Genomic DNA, 13,537 nt, shown 5'->3' on the forward strand with positions numbered 1-13,537 from the left:
CAATCAATTGTGTGGTTTTGAGGCTCCAAATATGGGTGATGATGGGTAACTTTTATAATCTCAATAGCAATAATAGGCCTATAGTTCAATCAGAAACGCCTTAAAACAAATGTTTGCTAGAAATGACCAAGTTAAACGATCTGTATTGTTGAAACAGAGCACAATACCTCGCACCAATTACTGGCCGTGTTCCTGTATCCTCACCAACAAGAGTTCTGTGGATAGACTTGAGAAGCAGCAAAGAGATACCCTCAAATTCAACAGTTCTTGCGAGAAATTGCGACGATAAATACAGTAGAAGAATAGCACGATGCAGATAAGATTTGGTTCATAGGGTCAAAGCTAAATTACTTCTTCGGCATACATAACAATATAGTGCTTAATAAGAAAAAGGTATTTTATCTATTTTGTCACAGAGTGTATTCAAAGCTCTTTCCGAGTTCGGTATTGTATGATTGAGATGGCGTACTGAAATCAGTCAACAACAGCGACAGCACTTACGATTGCCCCTTTGTGATGTCGCTTATCTGTTTTCAAGATAGTTTATATACAGTATGATCTTACGCAAGCCAGGACAAGTTAGAGAAACATAGAGCGTGTCCGGGACAACCATCGGCGTGCGAAATATATGCTGTTTAGCACTTAATCAAAAGTTGTTTGATGTGTATTTTGTTTAATATGAGACGATGTAGGATATGTGCGGTGGCCGTTAGAAGGGAGGCACATGTAGAGTAAAGGGAACATTATGTTGTAGACACACATAGCTGATTAATTCTTACACCATTGAAAAATTCTCACATGGTACGCTGGTGTCACGGCGCTTTTGCCGACGCTCCATTTTTCAAAAAATTAAATTTGGCAAACGTGCGTAGAATTAGCTTTTTAAAGAATTTATTCGTATGCAAGGGACTTCACTCTTTCCTATCAAACACCTATGTTTAGGATAATAAATCTTCTTTTGCTGTCACGAATAATCGTCAAGTGCTACCGGCTAGATATGGAAAGAATTTGTCATCGTCTCGTATAAAAGAATGGCTGCCAGAATGCGGCAAAGTATATTATAATCATCCATCTCTACTCCAATTTCACTCGAATTCTTTAAAGTCTTTTACTGCTACTTTATCAGCCGCAATGTCTTCCTGTAAGCATATACAAGAGCATCAACCAACGGGTCAAAAGCTTGTAAAGAGTTCATCTGGCTAATCTTTTTTTGTTCATTTTACCCTTCATATTTCATACAACAATATAGCTGAAAGCAACAAGATCATTTTCTACGCTGCTGCCGGTTGCCCCTTTGTTCAACGCGCTGAGATTGCTTTCAAAGAAATCGATCTTGAGCACGAACGTGTAGAGATTGACTTGGCTAACAAGCCATCTTGGTACTAATTTTTGAAGTGCTTTAACTAGATCATTCTGTAACATTCAACTTTGGGCTAATCGTTTATAAATCGTTTTTCTCTTATTATTGTTAAAACAAACCACTATCTATAGGTACAAGAACATCAATCCAGAAACTAAGGTTCCTGCTGTTACAGTTGCTGGCAAGAACATTGCCGAGTCGCTTATCATTATCGAGCTCGCAAACGATTTGAAGTCTGAGAAAGGGTGAAGTTATTTTTTGCCATTTTGTATATGATACAGTGCACATATTATGTAATTGGAATTAATCATTTTATTCCTTATATATATAACAGATTGATGCCCGATGATCCAACGAAGCGGGCTCAAATTCGCTTTGCTATTGAGCATTATTCATCCAAGATCATTTCGACTTGGGCGAATTATATGCGAAATTTCAAAGATGGTGACCGTCAATCATATATTGATACACTCGAAGCTGCATACAGTCGTGTAAGTAAATATATAAAAGATCCTGCAAGTAAAATATAATCATGTCAATTGTATATAATACTGTCTTCAACGATAACTGATACTTACCTACAAAGCTCAACGAGTTGCTACTGGAACAAGCACCTTCTGGTCCTTACTTTCTCGGAACTGAATACTCTCTTGCAGATATTGCCATCGCGCCGTTTGTAGCTCGCATTGCCGCTATCAACTACGCATTCATGGACGGACTTGAGCTTGAGGCTGTGAAGACGCATTCTCGCTTGCAAGAATTCATCAAAGGATGCACAAGCCGTCCTTCATTCCAGGAAACGTACACTGGTGACAATGCTTTTGTTGAAGGAGTCAAGGCTAAATTGGGACTTCAATGAAATCGGTAAATATCAAATAAATGATTGTTCTCTTTTTGCATGGCACCCTATGCATTGGTAGAGTACGTAAAAAAAGTCACTTATCTCCTTCAATATTAGAAACACTAACACACTTTCATTGTGACATCCTACATTATATGTTAGTTGCAGCAGTAAATTGAAATACCTATCACGCAGTCGGTAGTCGGTATACCTTCACAATGATTATCTCAATAAAATGAACGTTACCATATGTTTACGGTTATATATACTGTATAGTAAATAAAGTGATTGAAAACTAGGTAGAAATTAAAAGTACAATTTACCAGTATTGATTATGTAGGTATTGAACTCTGTAAGCTATATGATTATTATAAGCTAGGTGCATCGACCATTGAAAACATATAGCTCTTATCGTTCTTTCCATACCATTAATACCAGTGGATGGGAATAAATTATGGTGACGAGCACGTAGCTGTACGCAGCCCCTACGTTTTGGACGTATACAACAGAGCCGTACCTGCTCAGCGGCACTTAGAGAAACCACATGGTGATGATTCATTATTGCGGTAATTGAGGCAGACAAAGATGCGAAATAAAGGGTGGTCGTAAATACCAAATAAGTTTTGAGGAAAAGTACTCGCTTACAACACTGCCGGCAGTCTAAACACATAATTTGGCAGTGAAGATTAGTAGCTGCTTTATATATACTACGAATTTTCACTGCGGGTTCATAAAACTAAAGAGAAGGTGTATGTAAGTAAAAAAGCTAAATTACGTGTAGAGGAAAAAGAAAGTATGTAAAAAGGAAAACGAAAAACGGATAGCACCCAAACAGGATGTCCGTGAGATTCTTTAAACCGTATTATGATATAGAGAGCAAAACATTGTGGAACCTAACTGATGACCCGATCCTTTGTGTGCAATAATGCATCGCCTAAATTGTAAAGTAAGCTCGAGACGTCACATTGTTTCTTTATTTCCTGGCTACTTTTCTCTATATCGTTGATCCGGTTGAGTCATATTAAGAAGTATTCTTTCTAGAAACTTGAAAACAGAGTCAACGTCAACAGTGTCTGTCAGACACAAACCTTCGGCCCGATGAATTGACCCTGATTCGGTTCTAACAGTGCCGCTCCCTTTTATGAGTATGACTCTTCAGACAACTCAGTTGCTGAAACTCCAGTAACAGGCTTACATTCCACCATGTGCGCTAATTCATGTTTACTGGTGGTCTACTGTTACGATCGAAGGGAAATTAGGAGAGCAGATTAGATAGTAGTAGTTGTTGAATCATGCGCCCATCTTTTGCAAACAATAGTCAAAAAATTAATATATCATATCTGGAAATGTATAAATGAAACTGTTCTTGAGACACATACAACAACCACACTACTACTACTACTGCTACTCTTTGTTACTCTTATTACAATCCTACAGTACCGTTAATATTATGTCTTCATGTCAGTACTACATATCAGATTGCTCAATCCAAGTGGTATCACTCACCATTCTTTGCAGTATATAACTAACTTAACTGTAGCTGAATACAAGATGACTTTTTATACCTCTACCGGCTCCCTTTATGCCCAGCGTCTGTAAATCGCATTTAAAGAAGTTGGTCTCGACGCTGAACGAATCGTAATTGATCTATAAAATAAACCTTCATGTAGGCTTACATACTCTTATAAATTCCGCGCCAATAATAGTCAAATAGTGATCACATTATCTTCTAATTTAACACGAACGGATGATGGCATTGCATATATAGGTACGGAGAAATCGATCCTGATTTGAAGGTTCCTGCTCTAATCATTCAAGAAAAGAAGCTGACAGAATCGTTGGTTCTTGCTGAGCTTTTAAGCGATTAAAAACCAGAAAAAGGATTAGTGGTATTCGAGACCTTACAATGAAAAAAAGAGTTATCAGATGTCGTAAAGAGCGTGGTGTAAATGGAAGTGTGATAGGAGATCGATATTACCAGCTTTGTAACTCCTTGTCTTCTTTCCTTTCAGTTTATTACCTAGCGATCCAGTGAAGCGCGCCCAAATCCGGTTCGTGATAGAGTTTGTCACATCCAAAATTATTGGTCCGTTCAAAGTCCTCATTCAAAGTTTTAAGGAAGAAGTAGGACGCCAAAAGTATATTGAGTCTGCTGGAGCTGCATATAGCCGTGTAAGTTGTTCAGATTACTGCCAATGCTAAATATAATGGGGCCTTATGTGATTAATATGACTTTCTAATATACTTGTGTAATAAATAATAGCTTAACGAGCTGCTACTAGAACAAGCACACTCTGGTCATTATTTCCTTGGATCACAGTACTCACTTGTTGATATCGCAATCGCACCAATCTTGGCTGGCCATATGTCTATTACAGAGGCTTTTATGAATGGGATCGCACTCGAAGCTATGAAAACCGTCCACGTCTTCAAGAATTTTAAAAAGGAATAACCAATAGTCCTACATTCAAAGAGACGTATATTGGCAACGATTATCTCGTGGAGCACTTCCACACAATACTAGGGCTCAAGCCACTCAATTAGTAGCAGCACTAGAAATCCATTATTGAATGTAGTAATAGATTTGACTTTGGCAAAGGAGCACATTCATGTAATACCATCATTCATATACTGCTATATTTATCGAATTTCAGTGGAGTGAATAAAATAAATAGCCATGTTCTGAAGCTATGCATGAAGTATTTTGGTCTTTTATCAGAATGAAGTAATGAGCGGCTTAAAGGGCTCAAACACTCGCTTTGTTTGCTGTTTAAATAGACATGCGACACATGGGTAGCTATAGGAACTAAGCTCCAATAAAATAGTTGGAAGTAGGAAACCGGAAGCCGTCAAGTGCTGTCATAGATATGTAACGCTATATAGTGGGTACGAGTAGTGTAAACAAGCTTATATTATATACATGGTTTTGAAAGTTTTACTAATACACGAGAGGGAAAAGCCAACGGTTATAATGTGAATCAAAAGGTAGCGACTATAACTGCTTATAACTTATTATGATTCACGCGTTTATAACATATACAATTGGAAGGAGTTTACATATGATAGTGACGACTTCCATGTTACGTTACACCAAGGCCGTTTAGGTCCAGCTGCATTAACAAGAAGATTGGATGGAAAGCTAAATCGCTTGCCATCGCTCGCATTATATCAGGGCATGCATCTTGCAGCGATATTCTAAGTACAACAGCTAATTAGTATCTTCTATCATTACTTTGATACATGACTGCAAACGTATTGCTTTTCATATAATGATACAACACTTTGCAAGTTACCCTCATTTCACGTCAGCTCTCTGTAGTCACCAGGTGAAACTTGGTCTAAAGTCAAGGTGCAAATTATAAGACCTGATGTGTTTCTTTACATTTTCAGCAGAAAAGAACTGTCTTTAATACTTGTTACATTCAAATTAGGTTATTATCATGTGTGTAGAAGTGCTTTCTTGGGATTCTCCGAGTACTTCAGATCGCGGTCGGTACTTCTAATTATAATATTATTTGCATCAACAATGATGCGTTTAGATAAATAAAAATCAGCACATAACGAATACATATATTCGACGTGACATTATAATGCTAGTTGTCAAAAACTACCAAATATTTTCGTGGTATTATGAAGAATCATTAGATACAAGACTCAACGATCATGTAATATCGGAGACTCGAAAGAGCAAATATGTTTTTCGGGTGGTTAGCAAAGTGTGGGGCTTGTGCTCCCAAAGCATTATAATCAACATGGAATCCATGACAATGTTATGATGATGCGTAGTGGTGATTATCTTTCACTTGCAGCACATTTTGGGTGGCGCACCGCCCAGCCGTCAACATTAATCACTCGAAGCATCTCACTAATCCGTAATAGAGCACTCTTTGCGTTTTTGTACTTGCTTCAATCGATTATATAATATTTTGGTCTCCAAACAATGGGTATAAGGCACAGAGTGCTTAGGCGCGTGGTCATCAGTGTGTAGAATTTTACATTAAGGTGCGCTCATCTGACGCAGCCTTTTTAGAGTCCCGTTCTCTATGCAAGTGTAGAGCATTCATCAGCGTAGTAGTATGCACATACGTCACATGTAGTTACTCCAAGGTATATGCTTTTATCTCCTTGATTTTTCAACGGTAGAAAATATATCACTTGCATCAGAAGGTGATGACTATGTCCATGGTGGCGAGATACCTCATCATGCACCGTGACTTCATGTCTCTGCCCACTAACAGCTATCCAGAATGGGCGCCATCTAGGGCAGGGCATAAATAACGCTTACATTTCACTTTTTCGCAGATACAGACAACACAGTCGTTCTTCTTTGTGATACTTGAAGCTACATAAACCAGTACCCCTGGGATCTTAGCAAAGATTTATTCGAGGATACATGCTACACCATACAGAGTATGCGCAGAAGAGTTAAAGCGATGTGTCATGGGTGGAAGAGGACCTTGCATCCTGCGTGTGACCCAGCAGTGCAGCGGATACTGAAAAGAAGTTCGGTATGATGCAACAAAGATCAATTATGGAAAAGTCTGCAATAAGGAGTGAGCGAGTACCGGCGAATGCATGATGGGTCCTTTTTGCTTCTTTTCTTCCGTTTCTGGATCTCAACTTTCTTGTACATACCCCATTCAAAGTTGGCTCTTCCTTAATGTCGTCCCCATTGCCTGTCAATGCCAAACATAATTACCGAAATCGCGAAGACACCGAAGGAGAACAGCAGCCTGACGGTGACACGGCTAGCTCGTTCGGTCGGGCCGCATCCATTGCCCGCTTAGGCTCGTCGCCAGTTCCACGCAACGTTCGCAGTGCATCGCCGCCACGAAGTATCAGCTCTGCGCGATCCTATGGGAGCACTGACTTGGAGAACGTCACCACGACGTCCAGTGGTGCATTGTTTCGCCCGCTTTCAACGCCCACATACAACTACGAAGACAACACGGTGTCTGTCGATTTGCCAGAAGATCAAGTAGCTAGGGTGGTGAAACGGCACTTGGTGGAAACGTCACCAGCTGCATCAATCCTGCAAAAAGTGAACACAAACCAGTCGTTAGCAGGCAGTGACGACGCATACTCTTCCGGTGACAGCAACCGGGTCAAGTCAGTTCACCAGTTGCCGGGTGGTGCCATCACGCACGATATTTACAAGTGGGCTGAAGATGCGGATGCAGAACAATCCAGACGCAATCGATCGCAGTCAATGTATATTCCACGCCAGGAGCCATCGGATCCAGCGTTGGCACGTCTCAGGGATCCCGGTGGTTTCCGTCGCCACTTTGTTTATGATCAAGCACAGCGTCGCGGCCAAGAGCCTCCTCACTGGATGACCCGTACCTTCGTCGACTTTCTGGCGCTCTATGGCCATTTTGGGGGAGAAGATTTGAGCGACTCCGATGACGATGAGGAGACTGAGGAGGAGGGAGAGCCGGGAGAACGGACAGGGTTGTTGCGTCGTCGTCGAAGACGGCGTTATGGCGGTGATGACGAGTCGGATGGTGAAGGAGAAGATCGAGCACAGCGCATGATCCGTCGTGCGCAAGAAAATGCCGTTCAGGGCACTGCTAGTCCTGCAAAGGCCGTGTTTTTGTTGCTCAAGGCGTTTGTTGGCACAGGTACGAACAGAACCATCTATACAGTCTTATCAGGGCTACACAATCTCATTATTGCTACGATTCTGTCGCTAACTGATCTTGAAATCATCGCTCTCCCACACCAACAGGCGTCATGTTCCTTCCGAAAGCGTAAGTTCTGTGGTACCGTTTTCTTTCGCTCTTGGGCGTGTTTGTTTCAGAACTTGGAACCTTAACAAACCCTCCTTTGTCGCAACCCTTAGGTTTTACAATGGCGGTATTTTCTTTTCCACAGCCCTCTTGACCGCTATTGCGCTGATCTCGCTGTACAGCTTTTTGCTTCTGGTGGAGACGCGGAATAAGGTGCCGGTATCGTTTGGTGACATTGGAGGTATCTTGTACGGCCGCTTTATGCGGGCTGCTGTCCTCACAGCTATCACGTTTGCACAGGTAAAAAGAATGAAGGGCCCTTAAAAAAAGACAAGTTCACTAATAAGGGGGGGGGGGCATATTAGATCGGATTCGTGTGTGCGTACATGGTGTTTGTCGCACAAAACATCCAAGCATTGGTCGAGGCTCTGTCAAACTGTGACATTCGAGTGCCCCTGCCATACTTGATCCTGGGCCAAGTTGCCATCTTTGTTCCAATTGCCATGATCCGCAAGATCCAGAAGCTATCCTCGTTTGCTCTCATCGCCGATCTCTTTATTCTCATGGGCCTGCTTTACTTGTACTACTACGATTTCTTGGTGCTGGCCACGCACGGCATTGGCCAAGTCGAATGGATCATCAACACAAAGTCTTTCCCCATGTTCATCGGCACCGCTGTGTTCACATATGAGGGTGTTGGCCTCGTTATTCCTATCACCGAGTCCATGAAAGAGCCTGAAAAGTTTGGCCGCGTTCTTTCGTGGACCATGCTGGGCATCACAATGATTTTCCTATCCATCGGCTTCTTTTCCTACATGGCATTCGGCGATAAGGTTCAGACTGTTATTTTGCTCAACATCCCTGCCACGCCCGTTGTCAACACCATCCAGGCCTTGTATTCCATGGCCATTTGCTTGTCCATCCCATTGCAGCTGTTTCCCGCCATTCGTATTGTCGAAAACATTCTCTTCTCACGCTCGGGCAAACACAATCCGGTCGTCAAGTGGGAGAAAAACGGATTCCGTCTGGTAGCTGTGTTGATGTGTGCTTGCATTGCTATTGCTGGCTCGGATGATTTGGATAAGTTTGTATCGCTTGTGGGATCGCTATGTTGTGTGCCATTGTGCTTCATATTCCCGCCGATATTCCATTATAAGGCTATCGCTCGTACCTTTACAGCAAGAGCCATCGATATCGCTATCGTCGTATTTGGTGTCTTGTCTATGACCTATACGACCGGTATAACCATTGCTCTCTGGTCCGCTGGAGGTGAAGAGGCTCCTGTTTCTCGGTGTACACCTAATGGCAACTGAACTCAGATCCTATTCTTCATTATTTACAAAAGATAACTTATAGTATACCTAGGTCACCCTTTTCGGATTCCATGCTTAATCCAAGTATATATTAAAATTTTTACATAGTCATTGATTGTATAATCTAAAAAGACTTTCAACATTGGAAATTAAGGATGAGTAGCTGCTTATAACATAAAGTATTGTCAACTAGATGGTGAGGTATGAGAGAGATGTTTAAAAGAAGGGTATGTAACGAAGTATAAGGAGTAAACTTGCGTGTTGAGGATGATTAAGCTAGTGAACGGAAATAATTGTCAGTGTCTGAAGGGAATACAAGGCAGGAATTGCACTCAGAAGAGTCCGTCCATCGCACGAACCTTAACATTCCCGAATCCTGCTGTCCTCAAGGGCGAGTGGAACACTATCTGCTTGACTCACCTATTCAAAAATCGAGTCCACACTACCTCGCTGCTGATTGCCATTGATGTGGCGCACTACGTTTCGCACAAGTGTCTGTAATTGCTACTGCTATATCTTCCGTATCATCCATGAACTGAACAACCGAAACAATTATTGCCCTTTGTCTGTTGAGTATGAAGAGGGTTTGGTTCATCGATGTAAGCCTAATGGTTTCTCTATTGCCTACCGTCAATCCCGTATTCTGACATACAATCAGTTCTTTATATTCGTTAAACCCCGCAGTTCGCGCGTTCCTCTAGCTTACACAAGATATAAAATGAATGCATCGCAGCTGTTACCATTAGGTAAAAAGAAAACCAAAAGCGCGCTTCACCCTACATAAAAATACTAATTTGAATTCATTTTAGAACTTATTGATAAATGCATTGGATCACAGATCTGGGTGGTCATGAAAACTGAGAAAGAGTTCACAGGCAAATTGCTCGGTTTTGACGATTATGTTAGTAAGTAGATCCGATACAAGGATTTAACTCTATACTTGATTTCGATTTTCTAATCTCTTATTTATTTCTTCTTCCTTAGACATGGTGTTGGAAGACGTGACCGAGTAGTAAGCATTGTGAATAAAGAAGTAGAAAACCAGCAGCTACAGCGCTGACGCTTCATTTGACTGATTTTTTTTTTAATTTCTTTAAACTATGATAATAGCGAAAAAACCAAGGAAGGCTACAGCACCAGCAAGTTGAGCCAGATCTTATTGAACGGCAACAACATATGCGCGGTAAGGAAGATGTTCTTTACTTGCTCGCGTACACATATATATGATGCTAGGATACGTACATGACCGTTTCTACCTTTTTCTTTTCTTTCTACTAGTTGATTCCAGGTGGAGAAGGACCGATTAAGAATTAACAGAGACAAATTGACAAGAGGATCGAAGCTCAACAATACTACAACAACAATTATAATAATAAAGCAACACCATCATGCCACCACCGCCACTATTGCAATAATATACGGCTGTCGTTTATTCTCTCTCAACCATCTGTTATCGAGGGACAGGTTTATTTTGTAAATTCTGGCTTACTACTTTCCATTGCAATGTTGGCTTTGCATAAGTGCTTTTGGTGATGCGCAAAGGAACGTCAAGCTTCATAACGTTGAGTTTGTTCATTATGTCACCAACATCCTCGTTCTCCAGGAGCTTGTTTACCATGTGGCAGAAAATGTAGCCTGTCATGAATGCATCAAAGTGAGACGAGTGCTCTTTTTTCGGTAGTGAACTCGGTTGTGGTAGTGGTGCTTGTTCTTGTGATTTTTCTTCTACTGCTGCTGGTACTGATTCTGCTGGTGCAAGTTCTGGTTGTGGTTGTTGTCCCTTTGTATCTGCGGCGTTTACCTTCTGATCACGGTCCAGTATCCGGTTTAAATCATGAGAACGTTCGCATGCTTGGCCCGCAGGACACCATCCTCGCGCCTAAAACACCAACCCCACGTTCAACCGATTCTTAGTTATAAACTGATATAGAGCCAAAGTAGAAACATATAAAACTTACAGCATATTGGTCACAAATTCCATCATTTTCCTTGTTACTACTGCCGTTATCTTTGCGTTGCCTTTTTTTAGGTCTAGAATCCGCCACTTGATCTGTTTTTTCTGGTAACAATGCATCCTGGACATGGACCTCGTAGCCAGAGCGCTCGTATTTATGATACAGATAAGAGAGAAATGATGTCTGCTCGTATAGAACATGGTTTGCTATATACTTTGTATCATAGATCCCAGCCGGGAAAGCTTCGACCATATCCGCTACGAACCCGGAGAGTTTGGCCGGTATACTTGTGATGAAGCTTTGATAGATGTACATCAAGTCGAGTAGACCGTTGTGCACGATCAAAGGAATACCCTTTGTGCGTAATATGCAGAAGATATCAAACCATAGCTCCCGTAGCCGTCGCTCCTGTTTCTCTTGTTCTTGCTGCTGTTGCTGCTGTCGTTGTTTTTGCTTTGTACTGCCACCTTTCTTTTTGTCTGGCGCAAAGGAATAAGGACCGGGACGAAAAGGAATGCCAATCGAATAATGACGATTGAAATCAAATCCGTTTTCTGCAAGGAACTTTAGGTTGCTTGCGTTGGCTTGGTACGGGTTTTGATTGTTGAGCAAGAATTCAAAGTTATCAAACGCGCGATCCGCCGTGATCGTTGTCAGACCGACGGATAAGATTGAGTGCGATCGCACAATCTGTGCCATGCCATCGTAACGCTGCTCCAGGTTGGTGATCAAGCCGCGTAAATGGCCTGTAAACTCACAGTCAATGGCTATATATTGAGCTTGGCTCACTTTGTCGAGAATGACATTGTATAGTCCAGAAAGATTTTCGTTCGAGACTTCAGTGTACGCAACCATGATATTTGGTCCATGTAGCGGAGGAGAAGAGGGATTTTGGAGAGAGAGGATATTAGAGAAAGAGCTAATGGTTTTGATGATAAAATTCGCCAATACTTTTTTTATTCGTTCTGTTCAATCGCAACAGCTTCTTTTCGGGTTCCCCATCCAGTAACATTCAGAGTGAATAAGGCATACAATTTCATAAAGGCAAAGTAGAAGTTAAATACTAGAAAGCCGGGCAAAGCAAAAACATGTTGTGGATATCGGATAAGATGCGGCGACAGCTTGATGAGACGTGTCAATATCAACCAAACCAGATAGGAGGCGACAATGTTCCATTGTGGTAAATGGTACTGCAAGAAGCATAGCACAACGACGGATACAGGTCCACTGAGTAGTGTAAGTGGGTTGAAAAACTTGTCAATCATGGTGTATGACACAAACGGGTGTGTAGTCCACAAGTAACGTTCTGTGAACAAGGACCGAAAATCCGAGCGCCAAGTATTACGCGTCCATCTTAGTACTTGCATTAAAAAGCGCCAATTATCCTTGAACGTCGACAAAAGCTGGGCCTCTTTGCATACTTGCATGTACGTACGCCATCCATGGGATATCATCCATCGGGTCAAAAACTTGTCATCGCCTGAATTGAGCTTGTACTTGCCACGCCAATAATCGTTAGTAAAGCTGTGAATAAAGCCCGGGTCCTTAAGAATGACGGTGCGGTATGCAGCTGTTCGCCCAGAAATACAGCATACGCCACCGTCAATATGCGTTGACGCGGCGACTTCGATGTTTCGAATTGTCAATCGAAAGCCTGCCAAAATCTCCCATATGGTCTGACGCTTGCCGATGGGTTTGACAATTTGTGAAGTGCCTACACCACCGATCGACTCGTCTTCGAAACATGCCAAAATGTATTGCAACATGGTTGGTTTCCAGATCACATCGTCGTCTGCGAAAACAAGGATATCGGTATTAGTATGTCGGATGCCTTCGACCATTTGATCGCGTTTGCTGGCCTTGGGTACAGAGTAGATTTTGATCTTGTCTGGAGCAATCGTGTTGACCAGTTCTTGAATAGGTTGTCGCATGGTTTCTTCAGTCACGATCAGGATTTCTTTCGGCTTACATGCGAGCCAAGAGTGCGCTGCTTCTCGAAATTCCTCGCCAGCATCAATTGTAGGCACTACAATGGTTACATCTTTTTCGGGATTGTAGATAGGTTTTTCGAGCGGTCGAATGGGTCGGTATAGGCCCCAGGCCACCAATTTGATAAAGAAGATCAGGTATCGGTAGAATCCAATAACGCCTAGCGGCACAAAGATGGGGAAAAAGTCGGCCGTTAGGTACAGCATGATGGTAGTGGCGATGCGATGATGGCTGATATGTGTTTTTTAAACAAAAGAAGAGAGATAGTAGTCATTGCTGCTAACGCTATATATATGACCACTTCAGTTTTGTTCCAGGTACATTCGCTCAGTCTCATTTTGTCTCGGAGT

At 41.9% G+C, this 13,537-nt stretch overlaps 5 protein-coding genes across 5 annotated transcripts; 4 read left to right on the plus strand and 1 right to left on the minus strand.

Moving 5' to 3' along the window:
• Nucleotides 1–1,067: 1,067 nt before the first annotated feature.
• BDB00DRAFT_805514 (glutathione S-transferase) lies at nucleotides 1,068–2,559 on the plus strand. The gene is made up of 5 exons (XM_053122194.1): nucleotides 1,068–1,141; nucleotides 1,250–1,379; nucleotides 1,492–1,605; nucleotides 1,695–1,851; nucleotides 1,947–2,559. Exons 1-5 carry the CDS (start codon nucleotides 1,132–1,134, stop codon nucleotides 2,217–2,219), a joined length of 684 nt encoding a protein of 227 aa, XP_052983480.1. The 5' UTR covers nucleotides 1,068–1,131; the 3' UTR covers nucleotides 2,220–2,559.
• Nucleotides 2,560–3,783: 1,224 nt separating this feature from the next.
• BDB00DRAFT_926094 (glutathione S-transferase) lies at nucleotides 3,784–4,870 on the plus strand (the record flags this gene model as incomplete). Its single annotated transcript, XM_053128831.1, has 4 exons — nucleotides 3,784–3,839; nucleotides 3,970–4,038; nucleotides 4,214–4,373; nucleotides 4,465–4,870. 4 exons carry the CDS (start codon nucleotides 3,784–3,786, stop codon nucleotides 4,651–4,653), a joined length of 474 nt encoding a protein of 157 aa, XP_052983481.1. The 3' UTR covers nucleotides 4,654–4,870.
• Nucleotides 4,871–6,561: 1,691 nt separating this feature from the next.
• Nucleotides 6,562–9,431, plus strand: BDB00DRAFT_805528 (transmembrane amino acid transporter protein-domain-containing protein). The gene is made up of 4 exons (XM_053122195.1): nucleotides 6,562–7,822; nucleotides 7,930–7,951; nucleotides 8,044–8,230; nucleotides 8,296–9,431. Exons 1-4 carry the CDS (start codon nucleotides 6,862–6,864, stop codon nucleotides 9,241–9,243), a joined length of 2,118 nt encoding a protein of 705 aa, XP_052983482.1. The 5' UTR covers nucleotides 6,562–6,861; the 3' UTR covers nucleotides 9,244–9,431.
• Nucleotides 9,432–9,860: 429 nt separating this feature from the next.
• On the plus strand, nucleotides 9,861–10,625 carry BDB00DRAFT_20311 (LSM domain-containing protein). Its single transcript, XM_053116447.1, has 5 exons — nucleotides 9,861–9,989; nucleotides 10,053–10,148; nucleotides 10,228–10,255; nucleotides 10,354–10,426; nucleotides 10,522–10,625. The coding sequence occupies exons 1-5, from the start codon at nucleotides 9,962–9,964 to the stop codon at nucleotides 10,555–10,557; spliced, it is 261 nt and encodes an 86-aa protein (XP_052983483.1). The 5' UTR covers nucleotides 9,861–9,961; the 3' UTR covers nucleotides 10,558–10,625.
• On the minus strand, nucleotides 10,587–13,393 carry BDB00DRAFT_784946 (uncharacterized protein; the record flags this gene model as incomplete). The annotated part of the gene is made up of 4 exons (XM_053120504.1): nucleotides 10,587–10,595; nucleotides 10,733–11,122; nucleotides 11,202–12,117; nucleotides 12,231–13,393. The coding sequence occupies 4 exons, from the start codon at nucleotides 13,391–13,393 to the stop codon at nucleotides 10,587–10,589; spliced, it is 2,478 nt and encodes an 825-aa protein (XP_052983484.1).
• Between the last annotated feature and the right edge of the window lie 144 nt (nucleotides 13,394–13,537).

Source organism: Zychaea mexicana (genome assembly GCF_025766255.1).
Source record: "Zychaea mexicana strain RSA 1403 chromosome Unknown BDB00scaffold_10, whole genome shotgun sequence".
Lineage (NCBI taxonomy): Eukaryota > Fungi > Mucoromycota > Mucoromycetes > Mucorales > Lichtheimiaceae > Zychaea > Zychaea mexicana.